Here is a 26384-nt window from a genome sequence, read left to right as displayed (position 1 = left end):
GGTCACAAAGAGTCAGACACAACTGAGTGACTGAACTGAACTGATAAGAATAGTAGCAGTAATAGTGTTAGTCGCTCAATTGTGTCCAACTCTTTGTGACCCCACAGGCTGTAGCCCACCAGGCTCCTCTATCCATGGGATTTCCCAGGCTAGAATACTGGAGTGGGTTGCCGTTTCCTTCTCCAGAGGATCTTCCTGACCCAGAAGTTGAACCTGGGTCTCCTGCATTGCAGGCAAATTCTTTACCATCTGAGCTATAGGGAAGTCCTTTAGTATCAGAATGGTAGACTTCATTTCTCAAAGATGAGAATGATCAGAGATGTAGAAAAGCTAACTATTTACAGTATTGGCAGATAGACTGCACTGCAAAGTGCCCCTTAGACATAAAATTGAATCTGAGAGTGGAATTGATATTCCCAAGTGATGAAGCAGAGTGGAGAAGGTCTCAATCTATCATTCAGGGCAAATAAATGCTTCTGGGTGTTCCTTCTGCCTCAAAATCAAAAGAGCCCCTCCTACTCACCTTCCTCTGGCTCCCTGTCAGTGACAGTTCCTTCAAGACATCTCTTCCCAAACCTGCCTTCGTGGCAGCAGTGAGCCCCATGGTTCCCGGTTTCTGTTCCTTTGGTACTTGGTGTCATGGTTAATTATTACCCTCGTTAACAAAGTTATGCATAGTGGCACATTGTGTCTCTCCACAAAAAACATGAAGCCACTGAGGGCAGGAACTGTGTCTTCTACGTCTGTTTGTCCCCAGGACTTAGCAGGGTCTTTTTCCTAACAAAAGTGTGTATTGGGTTCCATGGAATGGTTCCCAGGTAAGAGTACAAGTGCCCAAGGAAACTAAAACAAGCTGCCTCAAAGGACTGTCAGAAATCTAGTAAACTTACAGCTCACATTCGATAAGCACCTGGAAAATAGTATTCAGTGAAAACCTCAGGAGTTGCGGAGCGTGTGAGGATCTGAGGCCTTCCTGACCCCAGGAGCAGGGAGCAATCCTTCCACTGCTGCATGTGTCTTTTCTCTGCATGTTTGAACAGGACAGGAGAGTTCATCTAATGAGGGAGCAGTGGGAAACCATGAAGTTGCACAGTGAGGATCTGTTAAGCAGCAAGCACTTCCCTAGAAGGGCTGGGAACCACGTCTCCTGTCCACCAGTCACCCGTGTCATACAGAGCTACTTCTCACAGGTGCGGGGAGCAGCTCCCCCATGGACCTGTGCGCTTCCCTTCCTTGAGGGGTAACTCAGAAGAGGAAGTATTTGGGTAAATTACTGTCCTCTGAGAGCACAGAGCTGATCCCAAGGCCACGTTTTTCTCACCATCTCCCCTTCCTGCCCTCCACTATCTACTCTATAACCCCCTTTGGCCTCAGCTCTCGTCTTGGCGGGTCCTGGTGTCTTACCTGGTGGTGTGACCCAAACCTTTACTCCTGAGGGGTCTGAACGCTTGATAATCAAACCCTCCTCGGGCTGGGTGGCTGCACACGTCTATTCACACAGTTAAATCGGGGCAAAGGGTTCAGGAGGTGCCCACCTGAACCCAAGTCTCACACACATTCCTTCTCGCTCCCCTTGTGTGAAAGCAGCCTTCCTCCTCCTGATGACCAGGGTCTGTCAGACCTGCCGGCACGGCAACTCCTCTCTTGCCTGCTGCTCCCCGGACACAGAAATTTCCCACTGTCCTGTCAGTAGCTTTACCATATAGATCACTGGAATGTTTATGGTGCCCCTGGCAAGAGTGTGTTCTCTTCGGGGACCAGAAACTACAATTATTTAAAGCCGAGCTGCAGGGAAAAGCAGCACAAAACACAGTGGGTCCTTCAGAATGACGGTAACCAAGCCCGTCCCTGCTTCCACCTCTTGGTCTCCAGACCCTTGATTTCTTCCTATTGAGGACACAGCACCATAGAGGTCTCCGATTTAATACACTATGTGCTGAAGGACAGCACTCCATCCTTTCAGAGTGCTTTCCGAGCTGGCATTCCAGTTGAGTTGAGAAGGCCCTCTCCCAAAATCCACAGGGCCAGTTACCTCTGGGTGGTGCAGTACATGACACAACCAGAGGGCCCCTGGTTCCACACCAGCTGCATCTGAAGTACAGCCCCTGCTTGGATGCTCTGCTCTATGGGATTCCGTTCCTGTGGATCAGACATTCAGTAAGCCTCCAGATAGAAGGGCTGGTTGAGGATCTGTAGGCAGGATAAAGACAATATTCACTGACAGTTTGCCTCAGGGTTATGCTAACTCTCCCACCTTCTTTCATACTATAGACTGAGAATTCTGCAGTGCTGACATCCAAGAAAATATCACACTGATCCATTACACCAATGACCTCCCTGTCGGGACAGGACGAGGGGAGTAAGCTAGAATGCTCCAGGTCTTAGTAAGATACTTGTGCTTCCAATGGGAAATAAACCTTATGGACAGACAGAAACAGGCCATTTCAATGATGTTTTTAGAAGTCTAGTGGTCAAGGGTATTACGGGACAGCCCCTTTTAAAGCAGAAGACAAATCACTGCATCTGACAGTCATGCCTCAAAGAAGAAGTACACTGCCTCTTTGTGTTCCCCAGGGATATTTCCTGGCCCACATACTGAGTGACAGAGGCTGCCAGCATTGAGTAGGGCCGGAGCAGGAAATGGTGTTGCAACAGGCCCAATGGGCCCAGTGCAGGTAGGCCTGTTAGCTGACCCCCATGGTGTTGGAGGGGTCAGTGGTGGGAGAAGATAGGGTAACCCCTGCCCACTCTAAGCTGGACTTTATACAGGACCTCATTTTTCACCTAGCCCTCAAAGGCCCCCCAATCCAACAGGATGGCCAGGATGCACCTTTTGGGTCTGTAGATATTGGCATCAACTCCAAACCTTTGTCCAACAGTACTAGTGTATAGTCATGTGACTAAATGGCCATGAGTAGATTCTTTTGAGGAAAGTCTGGAAGGACTGCCACAGTATGTACTTGTAATAGTGTTGCAGGGTCCCTCTTCCTGCTACTTCTACGGTCACTGGGTTTCAGATCTGAAAACTGACTCAAGACTGGGAACTGAGCATGAGATCATGATTTTTTATTAAAGTGACGGCTCTCAGCCTCTTAATCCAATTTTAGTTTGGGTTTTTTTTTTTTTAATAGGTAAAAGATTAGCAAATACAGCTCCACTGGCTAAATCCAGACAACCACTTGTTCTTGTAAATAAAGTTTTATTGAAAGACAGCTTTAAAATTGTTTACATATTGTTTAAGGCTGCTTTTGTGCTACAACAGCTGAGTTGAGCAGCTGTGACAGAGAGCATGTGATCTGCAAAGCCTAAAATACTATCTGGACCTTTAAAGTTTGCTCATCCCGTTAAGAGATGCTAAGCAGCATCCTTGCCAACCATTTTGCCTCTAGATGCAAATCTACACTGCACCCCATTAAGCTTCTCCATAACCCTCTGCAGATAAAGCCCACTGACTGCCCTCTGACCTTACCTTCTGAAGAGTGAGGTAATTATGGCCTCCTGGCTTCTGGCAGGTAAGTGCCACCTCCTGGCCTACATCACTCCTGCAGATGCTAACAAGCTCAGTTTGTAACCATTTCTCCTTCCATCATCCCCAGCCTGCACAACTTCTTAGTGATGCTGGTATCCCTCTCATCAGTGCATTTCAATGGTTCGGGGATTGGTATATCCTCTCGTGGGATGCATTCTCTAGCTGGTCTTTTGGCTTACATAAATAGAGCCCTTCCAACATGTCCAGAGAAGGTGATGGCACCCCACTCCAGTGTTCTTGCCTGGAGAATCCCAGGGACGGGGGAGCCTGGTGGGCTGCTGTCTATGGGGTCTCACAGAGTCGGACACAACTGAAGTGACTTAGCAGCATGTCCACTTTCCTCAACCACTTTATTCCTTCCTGGACTGTCTTCTGGAGTAAAGGAGATAAGGTTGGGGGAAGCATCCTAAACTACCGAGCTTCATCCAAGCCAGTGTGGAGTCCCTGAGCCAAAGCTGACATCAGAGATACCCCATGTCTCCCAGGAGTGGACACTGGCTGGAAGCAGCCTTTAGGAAACATGCCTCGGTACAAATGCAGGTGGGCCTCAGAACAGTGTGGCTGGAGCGCTTGGTCAGCTATGGCCCCTCTAGTTAGAGGTGTGTGAGATGTAGTCTCATGGTTACGACAGGGGCCCGGAATGAAGGTTATGGTGCATGTGACAAAATCCACTTTAAATGCCAGAGTACATCTTTAGTAAGAGGTCTGACTTCTAAGGGGGCACAAGCTGTCAATCAGAATGACACCTCTCTTAGAAGAGGAGAGTGATCAATACAGTAAGAAGCTCCAGGACAGACTGCAAAGGCAGGGTGACTCACATGTCTCTCCTCCTCTCTCCTCACCATTATTCTTGCAATCCAGACAGAAAAGGATCCTCTACCTTCATTCAGAAGTGATCTCTTCCCAGCTCCCTCACTGTGCGAGGGTAAATTCACAGACCTTAGGATTCTTCTGAGGCCAGGCTGTGAGGTAGTTAAAGGCTAGAAATATCTCATCTGAGATGACTGCTTTTGCCTAGATGCTGCCACTGTACCAAGCAGATGGACTGGTACCCTCATCAAGTGAAAACAACAGCCCGCAAGCCTACGTTCATTGACTGCCATGGGATACAAGGTATCTCACGATGTTAATGCTGGAAGAGTCAGGGATCACCTCCTATCTGCATGTTTACCCCTGACAGGAAATGAAATGCTTGGAAGCCTCCAGTGAGAGAACCTGGCCTCTCATCCTGTGTTCTTTCCCCAAAGCCATAAAGATGCACAAAGAAATGAAACTGGGCAATAGGTTGAAGACCCAGCAATGCAGGCCCAGCAAGGCAACATCCATGATAGCTTTCTCAAGGTGGTGGTGGTAGTGAAATGTCCAAAAACAGCTGCAGTGGGAACGCCCTGGCCCTTCTGGAGTCGCTCACTTCTCCGAGCAGCTCTGCCTTTCTTCTGTTGACTCCAGCAGCACCAGCATCTGAAAGGAAGGGTCCCGAGCCACGTCTCAGCCAGGTCCAGTCTCACTGTTGCTTGCATCTATTGAGTAAATGTGGCGCTTCAAAGTCAGTCTAGAATTAAAACTGCCTTGCAGGAAAACCAAAGAAGAGCTCTGTGCATTCTTCCCACTAGGCTCTCTCCTAACAAGGAAATTCACGCCTCCTCCATTTCTTCCAATATTATCAGACTGGATTAAACAAATTAGCAGATGAAATGATGGGTCTACATGATTCCCTATCATTCAGTTCAGTTCAGTTCAGTCGATCAGTCATGTCTGACTCTTTGTGACCCCATGAATCACAGCATGCCAGGCCTCCCTGTCCATCACCAACTCCCAGGGTTCACTCAGACTCACGGCCATTGAGTCAGTGACGCCATCCAGCCATCTCATCCTCTGTCGTCCCCTTCTCCTCCTGCCCCCAATCCCTCCCAGCATCAAAGTCTTTTCCAACGAGTCAACTCTGCACGAGGTGGCCAAGTACTGGAGTTTCAGCTTTAGCATCATTCCTTCCAAAGAAATCCCAGGGCTGATCTCCTTCAGAATGGACCGGTTGGATCTCCTTGCAGTCTAAGGGACTCTCAAGAGTTTTCTCCAACACCACAGTTCAAACGCATCAATTCTTCGGCACTCAGCTTTCTTCACAGTCCAACTCTCACATCCATACATGACCACAGGAAAAACCATAGCCTTGACTAGATGGACCTTAGTCGGCAAAGTAATGTCTTTGCTTTTGAATATACTATCTAGGTTGGTCATAACTTTTCTTCCAAGGAGTAAGCGTCTTTTAATTTCATGGCTGCAGTCACCATCTGCAAATAAAGTCTGACACTGTTTCCACTGTTTCCCCATCTATTTCCCATGCAGTGATGGGACCGGATGCCATGATCTTTATTTTCTGAATGTTGAGCTTTAAGCCAACATTTTCACTCTCCTCTTTCACTTTCATCAAGAGGCTTTTTAGCTCCTCTTCACTTTCTGCCATAAGGGTGGTGTCATCTGCATATCTGAGGTTATTGATAGTTCTCCCGGCAATCTTGATTCCAGCTGTGTTTCTTCCAGTCCAGCGTTTCTCATGATGTACTCTGCATAGAAGTTAAATAAGCAGGGTGACAATATACAGCCTTGATGTACTCCTTTTCCTATTTGGAACCAGTCTGTTGTTCCATGTCCAGTTTTAACTGTTGCTTCCTGACCTGCATACAGGTTTCTCAAGAGGCAGGTCAGGTGGTCTGGTATTCCCATCTCTTTCAGAATTTTCCACAGTCTATTGTGATCCACACAGTCAAAGGCTTTGGCGTAGTCAATAAAGCAGAAGTAGATGTTTTTCTGGAACTCTCTTGCTTTTTCCATGATCCAGCAGATGTTGGCAATTTGATCTCTAGTTCCTCTGCCTTTTCTAAAACCAGCTTGAACATCAGGAAGTTCACGGTTCATGTATTGCTGAAGCCTGGCTTGGAGAATTTTGAGCATTACTTTACTAGCATGTGAGATGAGTGCAATTGTGCAGTAGTTTGAGCATTCTTTGGCATTCCCTTTCTTTGGGATTGGAATAGTTTTATTAGAAGGTTTAAAGTAAAACTCCTAAAGTAAGCCTATTTCTATCTCTGTTCCTAGGGTCTCTGGCCCAGGAAAACTCCCCAGCAATGTGGTAGCTGTGGCTTTTTCCCAGAATTAAATCTCACTCCACCAACTGTGGTTGTGTGATCTGGGCAGTTACTCAGACTCAGTGTATCTCAGCTGTCCTCAACTACAAAATGTCCTCATCGATAAAATGCTAGTAAGGATATGGTGCTGGGAAGGCAACTCCTAAGGTTGCTATCACAAGATGACATGCATAAAACACTTGGCATGTGACAGATGCTCAACCAATCTGGGGCTCTGAACTTCAGGCTTGGGAATGAGCTGGAAGCAAATGTGGGATTATGGATCCAGCCAGAGATGAGAATTCTCTAAGAAATTGGACGAAACAAATGCTAGCAAGCAATGAGAACAAGTATGGGCTAGTGGCAGGACTCATCTGGGTACTGGCCAGTGTTGCCTTCCCCCTTGAATTCCTGGATTAGCAGGCATGGAAACACATAATCTCCTAAACAGCATCCTTATTATTAAATTACATCATGCGTTTGTGTGTTCAGTCGTGTCCAACTCTTTGCAACCCCGTGGACTGTAGCTGGTCAGGTTCCTTTGTCCATGGAATTTTCCAGGCAAGAATACTGGAGTGGGTTGCCATTTCCTTCTCCAGGGAATCTTCCTGACCCAGGGACTGAAACCAAGTCTCTTGCCTCTCCTGCATTGGCAGGTGGATTCTTTATCACTACACCACCTGGGAAGCCAGAGTTCCTTATTAAACTAGATAATGTATATTTGAAAAATATAATATGCTATAGCAACCCAGGAGACAATGACAATGTTAGATGCTTAAAGTTGTAATAAATAGAGAACTGTTAAGGTTGTCTCATAAATAAGGGAACTAGGGAACGGAAGGGTGGTACTGTAAAATATCTGTGGAAAATAGCAATCTTAGCCCAGTAATCAAAGCCCATAGGAAGCTAAGAAAAACCCAGCACCCAGGTCGCACAAAGCCTTTACAGGAAAATAGCTCTCAGGATCCAGGACATTTTGAGGGACCTAGGACCTTGTCCCATTTCAGAAGCAGAAATTCATGGATCCCTACTCCTCCCCTCACTCCCGTAACACTCAGCTGTTCTGTTTCCATATATCTTCTCATTTCTCCTTCAAGTACTAAAGGTGAGTACTCTGATCTACAGTAACTGACTAAGCCAAAGAGATTCTCTATGTCCCCATCTAGGCAGTTTTTACTGCCAGACTAATTTTTCCACTACTGAGCCCATAGGTTGGTTGCCCTTGGGCCAGGTGCTCACCCCAGATCCTATCAACAAAGGACCAAGGGGAAGAGTCAGGTGAATCAAAGCACAGAACTCTTGGGACCTTTGCCCACAACCAGATCTATTTTTGGCCTAGAATGCTTTTCTTATACCAGGATTCCAAGCATGGTGGCTAATGACAGATTACATGATTGGAGAAAGAAAGAAAGAAAGAAACTTCAAGCCTAACATCAAACTAAAGATTCAGAAAGTTAGAAGAATGTAATTTTAAACCTTATCAAATATTTCACAGATCACTTTCAAACATCTCACTGCTTAAACAAAAATTCAGATCATACAGGAAATCTTGACTTACAAAAAAACTATAGTTGAAAATGCTTAGGCCAAACTTCATCAAACTGGTTGAGACAATACAGAATTCGTAGACTAGGGGAGCAGGGTACCACAAGATGGCAGCAGTGTCCCTTCTGTGTTTCATCGGGTTTCAAGTCTAAGGTGTGTTCATCTGTTGAGTCTTTTCTAAAACTATTTACCTCTTCCTTGAAGCCATTTTTAAGAAAACTGAGCAGACCCCTAGTTAATACAGAAGGAATAATGCTACAATGGATGTGGCATCTATTCTTCTACAGTCCAGTACACATATTATCTCTGAGCGCATTTTATTCCCAAGAGCTTGGGACTGCCTATCTTTTTAAATCTAACAGTATGTAATCAGGAATAGAAGCAACGGCTTGGATTATCCAAGGATTACCAGCTCCTAAACCATGTTACAATCTCAGGAACTTAATCTTTTTAATATTCCCTATTTGGTATTTATGTAATACAGGTTTTTATTATAGTCATTTTAAGTATCTGTTTCTCTCTCCTATTAGATTCAATTCAGTCTCAACTGTGATGGCTAATTTTACGTGGTAACTAGGCTCAGTCATGTCTGACTCTTTGCAACCCCATGGACTGTAGCCTACCAGGCTCCTCCATCTACAGGATTTTCCAGGAAAAAGTACAGGAGTGGGTTGCCATTTCCTTCTCCAGGGGATCTTCCCAACCCAGGGATCGAACACGGGTCTCCCACATTGCAGGCAGATGCTTTACCATCTGAGCAAACAGGAAAGCCCTGGTAACTTGGCTAGATCATGTTATATAGTTATTTGGACAAATACCAGTCTAGATGTTGCTGCGAAGGTATTTTCTAGATAAGACTAAAATATAAATCAGCAGATTTTAAGATTTTATTTTTATTCCCTTGTACCAAGTTCAATATGCTTTTTGACTCTCCTTTTCAAAGTCCTAATAAAAGTCAAACCTGGAATGGAAGTGAGCAGCACCTATGTACACTTACCCAGATTTGAACTTTGCAGGCCTCCTGAAGCACTTTGGGAATATGCATGATCTACACCAGACTGAACAGCTAGCTACAACCATTTCTTCAGTTTAAGATGAAGGGACAGGAGGGAGAGATGTTAACCTAAAACAGGTGAATATTATTATTCTTCTTCACATGCCTATAAGCCTCCCTTATTTCAGGGTACACCAAAGATACATCACTGTTTCCTTCTATTTCAGTCTTAGCCTTTCCTTTTCTCTTACTCAACTACCATACTCAACCAACTCCAAATTTTACTTCTCTTCTCTTTGACTGCCCTTCCTTCACACTGTATTTCTTTGGAATCTTTGCTTTAAGTGCTTTTAAACTAGTCATTAGAACCGTCTCCCTTGACTACTCCCTTAAACTCTCTTAGTGGCTCTGAAAACAAACCTACTGAATAGTTTCACTCAAATGTTAACCTGAAGACTAGATGGCACCTGGCCTCATACATGCAAGCAGAGCTAAACTAGAACAAATCTTAAATGTCTGGGTCACCTGTACGAGCATAATTTCTCAACAAATATATAAAATAGGAACCATCTTCCTTCAAAAGGGAAGCCTAGAAACTACTTTTTAAAATATGTGCACAGTGAGTTCTGAATGTTAATGATTAAAAATCACTGCTTTAGAGGAAACCATATATATATATATATATATATATATATATAATTTATTTGTAAAAGAATCTAATGAAATCTGTAGACTCAATCCTGAGAAACTCATATATACAAATCTCTGTGAGAAATTTATGAGAGTTCATGTCTCTTTCAAAAGCCATTGACAGAAGCCCCTCCTCCAGATGCCCATGGACTACCACCTTAAAAAAATAAAAAACTTGACCTAAAATATTCTATTATAGTTGGAGTTTCCATAGGCTATGTATGGTCTTCATGAAGCACTTTTTACCAAACCACTGAAAGTATAACTTATTCTCAAATAGTGAAGAATTTTATAAAGTTGGGTTGTTTCAGCTAGAATCTTTTCGTAACACTTGCCATCACCTTGTTGAAAAGGATCTCATGAGCAGACCAGTCATTCTGTGACACACCTACAGAGAACACTGAGAGGAAGATGACAGCAGAGGAAAGCAAAGGAACAGAATGTCTGAATAAAGTACATAAAGCGCACAGTGCTGCGTGCACACCAGTGCTTGACAGATGATACTGGATAATTCACAGACCTTTTTTCCTTTATTAAATGTGTAAAAACGAGTTCTCATTTTTACAAGCTCAAAATCAGACAAGTATATGAGGGTATATAATTGGCACATATAAACTGTACCCACCAAAAAGCTCACTGCAGACACAATCCATACTACATTCAACGTCTGCATATTTACATGATAGTTCCTGCAAAGTAAATACAAGATTAACTCCCATCACTTTAGTATGTATATGATATATGTACTGAAACATATACAAACATAATCAAAACAAAGGCAGTTTTTTCCAAACAAAATACCAAAGGCAATTTTTTTCAACTCAAGTACCAATTCATTAGTTTGTACAAAAAACAGCAAGACTAATTTAAGGGTTCTGCTCAGTTTTAGTCAGCAAGATATGTGTGTATGCTACTGAAATACAGCTAAAGTTTTAGATTTTAATTACCAAGGTAACAGTACTTCTGTTTTACAACTGACCTAAAAATAGTGGTGCGTGCTCAGTTGCTCAGTAGTGTCAGACTCTTTAAAACCCCATGGACTGGGGCTCACCAGGCTCCTCTGTCCATGGCATTTTCCAGGCAAGAATACCAGAGTGGGTTGCCATTTCCTTCTCCAGGGAAACTTCCCAAACCAGGGATCAAACCCAAGTCTCTTACAAAAGTCTTCTGCGTTGGCAAGCGGGTTCTTTACTGCTGCTTCACCTGGGAAGCCCCCGAAATAGGGGATGCCAATACATATTCTCAACATTTTAAGAAATCTTCAAAATGGAGACACATTTCTAAAAATACATGTATCTTGCCATTCGTTCAATAAACATGATCTGCTTTAAAATAGATCACAAAATTCAATTTACCAGAATTCTATACCTATTTCATATTTATTTCAGTCTTAAATCTGACTTCGTATCAAAAGCAGTAGTTTAAGAATTTATTCATAAGAGTAATCCCAAGAGTTACTGGGTAGCTTTCACATTATTTTATTCCTTATAAATCTAAATCACTACAAAGTCTCAACCAGTGGTTCCTTGAATCAGGCTTATATCTAGGAGGGTCCTTAAAATGTGCATGGGCCCTATCTAAGAACTAATGAGTAAAAATCTTTCAGAAACATTTTTTTTTTTTTTTTTAGCTTCCAGGTGATAATATGCAGCCTAGAGTGGAAGACTCTGACCTGGATCACCAGACTAGTGGTTCTCAACTTATAAAGTACATCTGAGTCACTTGACAAAACTTTTTTAAAAAATAGGAGAAAAAAAAAAAGAAAGAATAACAAACAGATTTGCTTCAGCAGTTTGAGAATGGTGTCCAAGAACCAGTATTTCAAATAATCTTTGCAGGTGGGCCACAAACCACTCTTAAGAAACAATGCACAGACTTTGTCAGGTTGTGAATGAGCACGTTCAGCAGTTTAGGTGGCGTCATCCTGCCAGTACTCATGATCCTGCCACCCCTGTATTTTAACTAGTGTTTTGAGGGTAACACATAGCCTTTAAAATTAGAATATATTTCTACTCTTACACATAAGGTCAAAGTCAAGTGAACTGTGAGATCATAATTCACTCACTAAAGAAGGAAAAATCTTTAAACAGACTGGTTCTTAGCACTTAACGTAAATCTAAATGCTTTCTCCACCCTGGGATGTGATCAGGGGTAGTGCTTCCAGCCCACCAAATGTAATGTAGTTTATGAGAGACACACATTCTAATCATAATCTGTAACCTAACCTACTCTGTACAGTCTGTGTGTAACAGAGATTGGACATCATTTGGATATTAAATAATACTAAAAAAGTGGACAACACATGCTCAATTTAAAATAATGAAACTTCATAATATTTCCCTCACATAATAAATTTCTACATTTAATACAGGGGGGGGGGAAATCTAGAAAACACTGATATCATGCTGCCTCCTTTGTGAAGAAGCTATTTACTAGTTTTCCACCACTTTTGTCATTATCTGTAAAATGGATAGTTGCCATGTATAATTCTACTTTAAGAATTTTTTTTAAAACCACAAAAAAGTCCACATGTAAGGCCACACAGCACATCAGAGGATAGCTGGAAATAACAGTAACACTTTCCCCTTGGCAAAGTCAAGTTCATTATCTTATCAACTTCACAACTGTATATCTCACAGAGTGTGATGACTACAAATTATGACTATTTAAGTGCATTTGTGTGAAAACTACACCACCCTCACCCAATTTTAGGAATAGATATAGTCTACTTTGAACCCAAGAACTGCGTAAGAACTAAGCAGCAGCAACACAGCTAGGAAGCAGATGAAAGTCTATGGTCAGTGGACCCTCTATGGCATCTTGTCCACCTATCCTATGTCTAGGACGCTAATACTTCCTGTGTACACGCTTTTCTATCACATTCTTCACAAAGGCTTACACCACCTCTTTTCCAGTGGCACATGTGATTAAACAGTTGGCATTTCTTAACCAAACAATGAAAAGGCAACTGCCAAAACCCAGTATTGTATTGTCAGAAAGGCAAATCATTTCATAAAATAAGAAACTGAAACTTTCAAATCCACAGTTTTTAAGAAGCTAAACAATGCATAATAAATGTTAACCACTTAAAGAGTCTAGACTATGAGAACAATCAAACCATTTTTTGGTTTATAAATGACCTAAGGCCAAAATAATGAATTTAAAAATTAAGCAAAACAAAGTTGAAAAATTATACAAATATCCAAACCAGGCAACATTATGTCTTCTAAGCTTCTTGAATGGCTGAAATGAAGAGAGACAGCACTCCTGGAAAAGGATTTCAAAACAGAACACAGTGGTATAAGGCACTACCTTAACATTAAGTCTACACCGGATCATCTTAAATCGAGAACAGGAACAGGAAAAGGAAGGATACCAACATCTGACTTCTCACGTCCTTTTAGCTGGTTTGGCAGTTAACTGCTTTTCTCTTTCAAATTCCTTCTCTCGTTGCTGCTCCCTTTCCAACTCTTCTTTTTGCCTCTTTTGCTGCAGTTTAAGTGCTCTTTTCTAAGTCAAAAAAAAAAAAAAAAAAGCCAAGAGAACAAAAGGCTTATAGGTTATGGTCTAGTTTAAAAGCAGTAGTGCTAGTGGTTATGGGGAGATGCAACCGGGAGGTACGAATGACTAGGTGTGAGACAGGCTCAAAGACCTGCTGTACAACAGGGGGAATATAGCCAATATTTAGTAACAACTGAAAATGGAAAATAACCTTTAAAAATTGAAAAAAATTTTAAGTAATGGTGCTTTTATATAGTAATAAATTTCATATTTAACTTTAAAATTTGTCCTGGGCAATTTTTTTATGGAAGTATAGTTGCTGTACAATATAAGTTATAGGTATACAATATAGTGAGTCACAATTTTTAATGTTCTGGGTAATTTAAAGTCTCCTTGATATAAAAAGTTTGTTACTCAAAACTCCTATTGAATGACAATTACAGTGACATATTCAGAGAATGTGAGCCCACCAGCCCAGTTATTAGTAGAAAAACCCAGTGGGGTTCATAAGAATGTGTTTTAAAAGAAACTAATGTACCATGAATTAAGTATGTGATTGTATATGAATATATAAAAAGTCAGAAAATGAATTCTGAAGAAAAAGAGACAATCCTCTACTTCTGTAAAGACTGTAAAAAGAACTTTAAACTCACTTTTAACTTTGATGTCTTTTCATGAAGCATCAGCATCTCTTTTCTTATATTCACCAACTTGGCATGATAGTGTTTAGCTTCAGTGAACTTAAGATGGAAAAGTAAAATGAAAAGTCAACTTAAAACAGACTGAAATATCAAAATGGATGAATAAACCAATATCTAAGTTATAGCTCATTCTTCCTAAATTAGTCAAAACTTTTGAAGCTTTAATTATCTCCACATTTTAATTCCAAAAGTTTAAATTTAATTTAAACCACTAGTAGGGCTTTTGAGAATACTGGATTCAGTTCAGATTGATTAAAAAGTTACTAAACATAGACATTTATATTCTGTACAGATAACATTTTGCCTTAAAAACATGCAGTATAATCCTGAAATTTTAGTAAGGCTATCCAACAATGGTACCAGTTTCATTCAAGAAAAGTAAAACACTCTGTACAAGGGAAAGACTGAGCAGGGTACACAGGACGGTTGTGTCTGCCCATCTGGAAAAACCAAGCTGTGGCCAAAGAGCCCTGAGAAGGCTGTGGACAAGTTTGGTCATGTTCTTCGGGCTGCTGAAGTCAGACCAAGGAGAACAATCTCTGTAAGGACACTTTTCTTCCCAATGAATGATGTACAGACTTTCCATTTCAGCCAGAGATAGGAGAGAAGGAAAAAAGCACTTCTTTCTCAGGAAGCAAGGTAACAGAGAGAGAAGATCAGGTAACAAAAATGAAAGATGTGTCAGTAGTGAGCTTAGCAGCCTTAATGTAGCTACAAGTCAACTCAGAGTCTGATGAGCTTGAGAGCTTACAGACCCTCTTTCTCTTTCTGGCCTTTTATTATCAATTCCTACATGACAATCAAAACCACTCTTGGGCTGAGAGAAGGAAAAAGAGGAAGACTTAGTTTCTGCCCCTTCAGATGGAAGCAACAGTATTACATCTGCTTGGGTCTTTCATTCATCCTTAATTCATTCAACAAATATGTGCTCTGCTGCTATATGAACTCAGTGGGAAAGACAAAAGTTGGTGGGTTTTGCCCACTTCCTTCACAAATCAGGGACCACTGACTAGAAGACTTTGTATTTACAACCACACGTCACTGCCTAACACTAGAGAAGGTGGACTTGATTTTTGATTGTTATAAAAGGAAAACATAAATCAGCCACATTTTTCCAATGGAAAGTCCATTTTTTGACATATATAAGAAAGCCCACAATATCATGCAAACTACACTATTTCTAATGTTCAGGGTAAAGAGAAAGGTAGCCACAAGTTCCTTATTTCTGTCAATTCCCCATTTCTTAAAATAAAGTATATCAGTTCCTCTCATCAAAAAGCTAAAAAGCTTCTGGCAAAATGCAACTGTTGTCACTTATATTGAAAGATATAAAGGGTCCCTCAAGGACCGTCAGTCTCTTTCAGCATTAATTTGTTATGCCATTACAAAAATGCCATACAATTAAATAAATGCTAATTTTAAAAACCATGTACTTGATAAAGAGAGATGGTCTTCCTTAAGGGGAAAAACAGCACCCCCAAAATTCCTTACGTTTACTTTTCCTTATTAGTCTACTTATGAGCAGATCTATTCCAGACTTTCATATACAAGTTCAATTTCCTATCACAAGTTTAACATTTGAAAGTTAACAATTCAAGACAATAGAAGATCCAATAAAGTAAATCAAGGTTTCCTGTTAAACAACACATTCTAAATTTTAAAAATTAGAGGAAAAAAATCTCAAACATACATCAGTCCAAAATCGGGAGGATAAAACTATTTCTAAAACAACCTGTCTCTAAGCTGTTGTCAACTAAATCATACTTGAGAGTAAGTGCTGACTCTCTGCGATCCCATGGACTGTAACCCATCAAGGTCCTCTATCCACAGGATTATTCAGGCAAGAATTCTGGAGTGGGTTGCCAATTCCTCCTCCAATGGATCCTCCCAACACAGGGATTGAACCCACGTCTCCTGTGGCTCCTGCATCGGCAGGTGATTTTTTACCACTGAGCCACCTGGGAAACCCCCAAATCATACTTACCAAAGCATTAATGTCCAACATAGAATGACATTCTTTAAATTTTGAAATTTCTTGTTCCAGTGTGTCTAATAACACAACTTGGTTCTGTCTGAAACAAAAGCATACAGCCAAAATAAACTCTATATACTTTAAGTGATGGTTCAGTAAAAGGAATCACATTCATCTTGGTTAATGTTAAGAGTAGATTAAGTTGGAAATTTATTGACGTTCCAACGCTTATTTAGTTTAACATAATCTTTTCCAAACTAATATTCCAAAGCCACATTCTGATAACCAAATATGTCTTTTATTCTGGCCTCAATTTCAGATTCCAGTAACATCAAACCATTTTTAATTATTTTATTACTTATTTCTAGCAACTCTCTGTATTATCCCTGAAAAAGTTTTTTATACTATCTTGCCCAAGAAATCTGATGTTTTATATATATTAAAATTGTAACATTACCATAAAGGAAAAGAAGTCATGAATTTTTAGATTAGAGCTGGGAAAAATGTAGTATCAAGGGATAGCCAGTTGTGTGATCTTGGAAATTTAGTTTTTCTGGACCTAAATTCATTTACAAAGTAAGAAGGTCACATCAGGTAATTTCTAAGATTTCTCATTAAAATCTGATTCAAAACTTTCTACTGAGGAAGAGAAACCAACTTCTCTGATATTCTTCTCCAGATCAACCAATGCTAGGATCACAGGAATAAGCGACACTGGGGGAGGTTGGGGGGGGGGGGAGGAGGTGTCATTTAATTAAATACTGTGAAGACTAATATAGACAAACAAAGGTATGACATGATGTGCTTCCAAAACTATGTTAAACAGAAAACAATGATGACAAAAAGAAATAGCAATGAAGAGACTGAAGGGCAGTTATAACATCTCCTCATTCAGCACACAAACCGCACAGGTCATAAGTGTCCCTTCAGCTCTGACTGGAGACAACAGAGGGTGAAACACTGAATGGATGAGAGGAGAACTCAGCAAGTCAACGATCCAAGACAAGTAGGACAGCAAAACCACAGTGTTACAACTGGAAAACATAAAAACAGAAAGAAACCAAAAGTGGGTTCTTCCAAAAAGATTGATAAAATTGATAACCTTCCAGCTAGATTAACAAAGAAAAAGAGAAAGAAGACTCAAATCACTAACATAATTTATGGAAAGGGAGCCATTGCTACTTATCCCATGGATGTTAAAAAGGATAATAAAGGAATATTACAGATAGCTCTATGCCCACAAATTTGATAACTTAGAATGGAAATGACTAATTCCTTGAAAGACACAAACTACAAAAACTCACACAAGGAGAAACAGGTAATCTAAGTAGGCCTATACTTATAATTAGCAACTTTCCAGAAATCAAAGTACCAGGAAACTGTCACTGACAGTTTCTACCAAACATTTAAGGAGGAAATTGTACCAATTTTCCACACTCTCCTTTAGAAATGGAAGCCAAGGGGGCACTTTCCAATTCATTCTATGAGGTCAGCATTATCCTAAAGTCAAAACCAGATAAAGACATTACAAGAAAGGAAAACTATAGACCATTATCTTTCACAAAACATATAGATGCAAAAATCCTCAACAAAATACCAACAAATCAAATCCCACAATATACAAAAAAGAATTATATACCACAGCCAAGTGGGATTTATTCCAAATACACAAAGCTGGTTCAGCATTTGAAAATCAATCAATGAAACCCACATCAACTGGTTAAAGAAGAAAAACCATATGGTCTTATCAGATGCAGAAAAAGCATCTGACAAAGTCCAACACACATTCATGATTAAAAACATTCTCATCAAATTAGGAAGAGAGAAACTTCCTCAACTTGATAAAGAATATCTTAAAAAAAAAAAAATAGCCACAGCATCTAGTAAGAAACTAGATGCTTTCCACCTAAAGATCAGAAGCAAGAAAAGAAAGTCCACTCTCAGTAATCCTAGGCAACACTGTATCAGAAGTCCTAATGCAGAAAGACGAGAAAAGGAAATAAAAAGCATACAATTAGAAAGGAAGAAATAAAACTGTCTTTATTCACAGAAAACATGATTGCCTCTGTGGAAAATCCCAAAGAATCAACAACAGAAGAAAATCAGGAATGAAAATATGGATACAGCAAGGTTTCAGAATACAAAGTTAACATACAAAAGTCAGCCGCTTTCATACATATCAGCAATGCATAATTAGAATAAAAAATCAGTACCACTGACAATAATCCCTGTCAAATAAAATATACTTTGGTATAAACCTAACAAAATACATATAGGCTCTATATGTAAAAACTATTAAATTCTAATGAAAGAAATAAATGAGATCTAAATACGGAAGAGATATTCTAAGTACATGGAATAAAAAACTCAACATGCTAAGATATCAATTCTTCCCAACTTGATCCATAGGGTCAATGCAATCTCAATCTAAATCCCAGCAAGTTATTTTGTAGATGTCAACAAACTGACTCTAAAATTCATATGGAAAGCCAAAGACCCAGACTAGCCAAGACATACAGAAGAAAAATAAAACTGGAAGACTTATATTACTTACATTACCAAATTTCAAATTTCATTACAGAAACTACAAAAATCAAGATAGCATGGTATTACTGAAAGAACAGAAACACTGATCAACGGGATAGTCTAGAAAGCTCTTAACTTGACCCATAAATTTCTTTTTTCTTTCTCGGAAGTTTGCTTCAGCTCAGTTCAGTTCAGTAGCTCAGTCGTGTACAACTCTTTGCGACTCCAAGGACTGCACCACAACAGGCTTCCCTGTCCATCAGCAACTCCTGGAGGTTACTCAAACTCATGTCTATCAAGCCGGTGATGCCATCCAACCATCCAATCCTCTGTCGTCCATCCTCTTCTCCTCCCACCTTCAATCTTTCCCAGCATCAGGGTCTTTTCCAAAGAGTTAGTTCTTCACATCAGGTGGACAAAGTATTGGAGTTTCAGGCTCAACATCAGTTTCCAATGAATATTCCAATGAATATTTCGGACTGATTTCCTTTAGGATTGACTGGTTGGATCTCCTTGCAGTCCAACGGACTCTCAAGAGTCTTCTCCAACACCACAGTTCAAAAGCATCAATTCTTCAGTGCTCAGCTTTCTTTATAATCCAACTCTCACATCTATACATGACTACTGGAAAAACCATAGCTTTGACTAGACAGACCTTTGTCAGCAAAGTAGTATCTCTGCTTTTTAATATGCTCTCTAGGTTGGTCATAGTTTTTCTTTCAAGGAGCAAGCGTCTTTTAATTTTATGGCTGTAGTTATCATCTGCAGTGATCCTGGAGCCCAAAAAAATAAAGTCTGACACTGTTTCCACTGTTTCCCCATCTATTTACCATGAAGTGATGGGACCAGATGCCATGATCTTAGTTTTCTGAATGCTGAGTTTTAAGCCAACTTTTTCACTCTCCTCTTTCACTTTCATCAAGAGGCTCTTTAGTTCTTCTTCTCTTTATGCCATAAGGGTGGGGTCATCTGCATATCTGAGGTTATTGATATTTTTCCCAACAATCTTGATTCCAGCTTGATTCATCCAGCCCAGCATTTCTAATGATGTACTCTGCATATAAGTTAAATAAGCAAGGTGACAATATACAGCCTTGACGTACTCCTTTCCTGATTGGGAACCAGTCTGTTGTTCCACATCCAGTTCTAACTATTGCTTTTTGACCGGCATACAGATTTCTCAGGAGGCAGGTCAGGTGGTCTGGGATTCCCATCTCTTTATGATTTTTCCAGTTTGTTGTGATCCACCCAGTCCAAGGCTTTAGCGTAGTCAATAAAGCAGAAGTAGATGTTTTTCTGGATCTCTCTTGCTTTTTCAATGATCCAACAGATGTTGGCAATTTGATCTCTGATTTCTCTGCCTTTTCTAAATCCAGCTTGAACATCTGGAAGTTCACGGTTCACGTACCGTTGAAGCCTGGCTTGGAGAATTTTGAGCATTACTTTGCTAGCATGTAAGATGAGTGCAATTGTGCAGTAGTTTGAGCATTCTTTGACATTGCCTTTCTTTGGGATTGGAATGAAAACTGACCTTTTCCAGTCCTGTGACCACTGCTGAGTTTTCCAAATTTGCTGGCATAATGAGTGCTTATCTTTCCTTAACACTTAAGAATTTTACTAACTGCTTATTTATCATATTCAATTGTTATAAATAGTAGCTGAAATTACTATCATCCTCATCATCATTGTCCAGATGCCTAAGAAGATAAATGGGGCTATTCAAACACTAAATTTCAGCCAATGTTCTCACCAATTGCACTTTCCATTTACTAGATTCCCAGCTTTTTATACATAAAGTGTTCTCTAATGTGCTTTGCTTGCAGAGTTGCTTACCCTCCTTCAGTCTATCACACATCATCCAAACTCACTCACAAAATCTTTATGACTTTTCTGCCACAAGCACTGACTGGTGTTAAAATACAAGACATAACACACACAAGGAATAAAAAAATATCTCACTTGGAACTAGCAGAAAACTAAGAATGTTACAAACTCCCTTAACTACAGTAGGGTACCACATGTAATAGAACACAGTATCATCTTTGTACTTATTTATCATCTTCAAACCCAAGGATTGTAACATTGGTTACTAATATTTACAAAATGGACAATGTTGTTGATTACTCCTCTCCTTTTGCCCTAATAAAGGCTTGTGAGATTAGTTTTCAAAGAGTAAGCCTTGGTGCAGCAGCTGTTCATAGCAAGTTTAAAGCTGACCACCACAAAAAAGAAATAATAGGCCAGTGTGGGAAATTCAGAGAGGTCCTAACCCAAGAGGAATTAGAAACTCAGGTATTTGTTTCTGGGTGGGAACTGATAAAGTCAGAGTATAATTTCTGCATACTGATCACACTCTGGGCTCACACTCTGATCACACACTATGGGTTCCATTCTCCCTTATCCTGTTCGTCTCTTAGCTTATTCCCCAATCTTTTAGTTAGCTAGTAGAGCTCCATTCCATTAACTAGGACTGAAATGGGTCATCTCAAGAAGAGGTAATTAGAACTTTCTGGCAACTCATGTGAACCAACAATAGAAAACAAATGTGACTCTCATGGAGACAATTTTGCAGCTCTACTCAGAAATAGACATAAACCCATTTGCAACATTCCCAAGAGACAGTACTTTCTTAAAATGGTGGTGAGAAACCAAAACTAATCAGCATCTTGATAAGATTTAGGCGTACTTCTTAGAAGACACCAAATACTCTAGGAGCATTCATCTCACTTTTTACATTTAAATCACAAGATAGTATGTGTGTAATTTAATTACTCCATGTCCATTTGCTATCACAAAAGATAAAGAAATACTCTATGGTATTATATGCTATAAAATATACCCCTAATACAGTATATACGTTACTTATACAGTAAACTATGACTATGCCAGAGGGGAGAGAGGTGTCAGTGGTTTTCGCCGGCTCACGTGAGTTCCTGGAGAGCTTGTTTCGATCTCTGCAGGTCTGGCAAGTAGTGAGAAAGCAAGCCTTCTGCCAGCTGCTCCACGGCTTTATCTTCTACGGCCAAGTCCTCTATTAACCCTTCATCTGGAGAAGTGTCACTTAAACCTGTCCCCGAGCAAAAGATCATATTTAGGAAACTTTTAAACTGACACAGGGATAAGAGAGTAGTAGGGATGGGGGGAAGGAGGCTGGCAGTGAGCTCAGAGTACACACACAGGATACTATAAGTATCTTTTTTTTTTAATTTTTACTTTCTGAGAAGCCTCTATAAATTAAGCTATAAGCACTCAAAAAATATTTTTAAGTTACTAGCACAAGGTTATGTCTAGATTAAAAGAACATTAACACGTGCAATTTCCATGCTTATGTATTTTTCAGGGTAGAGGATTTAGAGTTTTCAATGAATTATTAAAGGAGTCTGAGGCCTAAAAGGAAGGAATAATCACTGAATGGAAGCAAGAAATTCTTCTTTTCCAAATTATACATATTTTTAATGCAGTGCCTAAAAATATTTCTTTTAAGTCGATGGATTGAAATGGATGAACATTTATTTTGCAGACAGCCTGATATATTACTTACATGTAAAGGACAGTTGTTTTGTCAGCTTTCAGAGAGCAGGAGAGAGATTTTCTAAGAATTTCTCCTCTCTTGAGATTCATCTTAATTTATCATAGAAAATAGTGTATAGTAATCATCACTGTGTAAATCTAGACATGATGCCAGCTCTTCCTTTGAATAATAACAGTCTAAGCACTGTGCTAGGCATTCAAAAATGTCTAATATGAATACCCATCAATCACTACTCGTACCAAGAAAAATACAAAACATTTTCTAACTAGGGTTCAATGAATTGTAAGATTTTAGAATCACTGGTCTAGAATGAAAAAAAAAAAAAGTGAATGGTCACATTATTAAAACTGTAGTCCAAAGCATTTCAAAATTAATATTAAACTCTGAAATACCTATCTTTAATCATAATCTGGTAATAACCTGTAATATCAAATTAGGTCATTATATAGAATACATTTACCACAATACATTGTTTATAGCTCTTTTCCAAGTATAGTTTTTACCACAGATTTAAATTTTGGCAAGACTGAGAAAAACAACAGGCTGTCATATATTCAAAATTAGCTTTTAGAGATCAAAATAAAATAGCATGGTTTTTATTTGGATCCTGAGAAACACATGAACAAACTGGATTTCCCTAGGTTGCAAGGCAATATTAAAACAAGAGCTAGCCAGAAACTGAAGCACTCCACAAATGAAATGAAAATGTAATGGGAAAAGTAAAGTATGTACAGATATTGCCACTGATGTACCATCAGATGGGAACCTAATAAAATATATCTGATGATTCATGCCACTGCTAAAGGCTTCTCTACAAAATAGTGCAAACAGAAGCAACTCTCTTTAAAAAAATACAGAAAACAAAAGTATCACAGATAAGCAGAAACAAGTAAGAATATTTCAACCTTAAGGAAAAAGAACCAGTACACCTTCCTTATGCTATACAAACATTTTAATTCACAGACACTACCCTCCCTCCGCCCCACCCCAGACTTCTGGTTAGTATTTGGAAGAGTCTGTTACTCGTCTTTTACACACATTTATTCCCTAAGTTCAAGGTGCTTTATTGTCAGGGACAAGAAACTTTTGCTGCACGTATGCTGTATGCAGTCGTTTCTGAGGTTACAACAATAAATGAGGCAAGTCCCCTTCCCTGAAAGGGCTCAATACAGGGGAATCAGAGAATGTGAGAGGTGCTCTTGGATGTGAGAAAGATTACTTTCACCAGGGATATTGGGGAACAATTCTAAAGGAGGTGTGGGCATTTGAGTTGAAGCTTGAAGAATGGGATAGAATTTTCATTTCTTTCTTTTTTCTTTCTTTTTAAATGTTACTCATTGTAAAAAACAAAATACAATGGAACAGGGCCTAACCTGAAAAGTAAAAATATGCCTTCTCACTATCTTACTCCAGAGTCACTCTGGAGTTTTCTTAAATAGCCCTCAAGAAATTGTCTTTGCAAACTCATGCTTAAACGCTGTTTTTATCACAAATGAAATATTGCTTATACTGTAACTTTTCTCATAAATATGTATCTCAGGTATCATCTGTATCAACATATATGAATTTACTCCATTGTTTTTAACATAATACAATTCTACCATATTTTGTGTAACCAGTTTCCTGCTGTCATGGACTGAATGTTTGTGTCCTCCCCCAAAATGTATACACTGAAGTCCTAACCTCCAATGTAAAGGTATTTGGAGGTGGGAGTCTTAGGGAAATAATTGTTTAGATGGTGTGTAAGTGTAGGGCCCCCATGATGGGAATACTGGCCTTAAAATAAGAAGAAGAGAGACCAGTACTCTCTCTTTCCACCCTGTGAAGGCACAGCAGAAGGCAGCCATCTGCAAGATCTGAAGAGTGTCCTCAGCAGGAATGTATTTTGCTCACACCTACACCTTGGACTTCACAGCCTCCAGAACTTCAAGGAATGAATGTCTGTTGTTTAAGCCACCCAGTCTATGTTATTTTGTTACAGCAGCCCAAGTAGACTAAGACACCTACAGAAAATAAGCCATCTATTTCACTTTTTGCTATTTCAAACAATGTTGCAGTGAGCTGTGCTTGTCTTTGCATATTCATGTCACTGTTTCTGTAGAATAAATTCTTAGAACTAGGTTAATGGGACAAGGGGTTTATGCATTTGTTAACAGACACTGGAAAACTACCTTCCTAAGAGATGGCACCAATTTACACTTCCACCAACAACCTACAGAGGGCTATCTCCAAATGGGGAAGAATTCTAAGACTGGAGAAAAAGGGGTGCAACAAGAGGAAAGGAAGAAGCATAGGATTGCTCTGGAAAGAGAGGTTAGTTCGGGGTGTCTGGAGGATGAGAGAGATTCAGTAGTGAGCTGAATAGCAGCTCTAAGACTATGCAGCCAGCAATGACTACCCTTGAGTGCCAAGCTAATGTGTTTGGCCCTTAATTTAGTAAGGAGCCATTTATGGTTTCCAAGCAAGTAAGTGACATGATGGGACCTAGATCTTGGGGCAGTGATGTGACAGTGTGATAGATGGGATGGAAGAATAAGAGACTGGAGCTGGACTAGCCTTACAACTGTTATTGTTAAAGGGTGAAAATACAAAAGGGAGAAGGAAATTGTAGGGTAGAATCCCTTGGAATAAACAGGGGTGGGAGGAAAGAGTTAAGAATAATGTCAAAGCTTCAAGAGATCATGACTTGGCACCATTAATAGGATCAGAAATCTATATTTACTTAAGTACATGCTGTAAGGTAAGATTAGTGCAAAATGACCATGTTAAAGTACCCAGAAAGCAGATGGAGGAGCAAGCAGCAGAGAGACCCAATCTGCATTTACATACAAGGAAGTCATATTTATAGAAGCAACTTATGAAGGTGTGAAGAGGGATATCACTGAGGAAAAGCATGACCAAGGAAGACCTGAGAGCTATCAGCTTCGCGGTAAGTTCTATGTTTCTAGAACAGGAAGTACAAGTAAAGGCACGTCCCAAGTCCTGCAGCCTTTCTTATCTAAGGTTCCTCATCTGAACCACAGAGCACACAAACTGTTTCTCAATTCTCCCAAGGATGGTACATACACATACACAGTACCACTATGGATGCAGAACAAGTCGATTCATTACATTCAGTAGATGCCTTAGGCCATTCAGGTTTAAACCTTTCCTTGAATTCGGGTTGAGAAAGACTGCTGAATGGAACAGGGATGCAATAAGGTCAACAAGCAAGACAAGCATTTCATGAGTGAGTGGTCAGTAATACCGGATACCTCAGCTCTCTGAATAACAAACCAATCATCCTGGCAAATCCATCTTCAACCACTAACTTGTAACAAATAGCCAACAGTGTGCTGCAGTCAATAAGCAGATTCAGAATGGCTTCACATTCAACCCCCACGAACAGCACCCCAAACGCCGTTTTTTCCCACCCCTCCCTCCACCCCCAGATCTCGTTTCCCGCCCCCTCCTCTGGGTAGGAAGGCCGGCAGGGCAAGGTTCCCTTATTCCGCCCCGCGGCCAGTCTCGGGTCAGCAGCTGCTGAAAGCAACTTACTCCAGCTGGGCAGCCCGGAGAACTACCCACTTGGGTCAGACCGCCCGCCCGGCCCAATAGCACTTACCTGGCGTCAGGTCCCCGGCCTCCAGGACTTCGGGTGGCCCTGCCAGGACCCCGTCCGGGGAAGGCGGCCCAGGGACACTCATGTCCCTCCCGCTGGGAACAGGGAAGGGGCAGTTGCACAGACTGTCAGAAGCAGTGAGGATGCACCGAATGCGTCCAGAGCCCACCCGGACAGAAGCGACGGTCGCACCAGGAAGTGACGAAAGCGGAAGATGGCAGGCTCGGGGCACGTGACTGCGGGCCTTTCCCACACCCTTTTTTTTCTCCCCCTCCCTGCGCTTTTAGAGTTCAAACTGAAGTGCTAGTGGGGTGGGGACTGGGAGTCTATGGGAGTCGTGGGGCTCGAGTCCCCGACTCTGGTGGTCGGCGGGCGGGATGAAAGGGGCAGTGTCTGGAAGGGGCTAGGTTGGGCTCGCGCGGACTTTGATCAGTAGGCCAGGTGCAGCTTTTCAGTTTTGTATCCTTATTAAGGAAATACCTTAAGGACTGCAGTTTGAACCCATTAAAAATTCACGTTTAGCTGGCTTCAGCCTTGCTAACTAGGAGTTTGTCAAGATTCATCTCTCCTCTTAATTGTAGGTGAACAATGTAAGGCCTGGCTTGCAGCATCTATTAATATCTACTGAGCAAATTCAGCCAAATTACCATAAACTGCACTTACTGAGA

At 40.5% G+C, this 26384-nt stretch overlaps 1 protein-coding gene across 1 annotated transcript; it reads right to left on the bottom strand.

Moving 5' to 3' along the window:
* Window positions 1-10475: 10475 nt before the first annotated feature.
* Window positions 10476-25822, bottom strand: BLOC1S6 (biogenesis of lysosomal organelles complex 1 subunit 6). Its single transcript, XM_068964767.1, has 5 exons — window positions 25720-25822; window positions 21509-21650; window positions 16070-16157; window positions 14038-14124; window positions 10476-13393 (listed from the first exon to the last, which is right to left on the bottom strand). The coding sequence occupies exons 1-5, from the start codon at window positions 25799-25801 to the stop codon at window positions 13274-13276; spliced, it is 519 nt and encodes a 172-aa protein (XP_068820868.1). The 5' UTR covers window positions 25802-25822; the 3' UTR covers window positions 10476-13273.
* Between the last annotated feature and the right edge of the window lie 562 nt (window positions 25823-26384).

Source organism: Capricornis sumatraensis, chromosome 2, assembly GCF_032405125.1.
Source record: "Capricornis sumatraensis isolate serow.1 chromosome 2, serow.2, whole genome shotgun sequence".
In the NCBI taxonomy this organism is placed as follows: domain Eukaryota; kingdom Metazoa; phylum Chordata; class Mammalia; order Artiodactyla; family Bovidae; genus Capricornis; species Capricornis sumatraensis.
This window is presented reverse-complemented; position numbering and strand designations above follow the sequence as displayed.

Bases quoted from the DNA above. Each gene is read 5' to 3' on its own strand.
- BLOC1S6 (XM_068964767.1), bottom strand. From the start codon at position 25,801: ATGAGTGTCCCTGGGCCGCCTTCCCCGGACGGGGTCCTGGCAGGGCCA. The intron at 14,125-16,069 runs GTAAGTATGATT...TTCCATCTTAAG, and splicing joins TGTTGGACATTAATGCTTTG to TTCACTGAAGCTAAACACTA. The intron at 13,394-14,037 runs GTGAGTTTAAAG...TTTTTGACTTAG, and splicing joins AAAAGACATCAAAGTTAAAA to AAAAGAGCACTTAAACTGCA.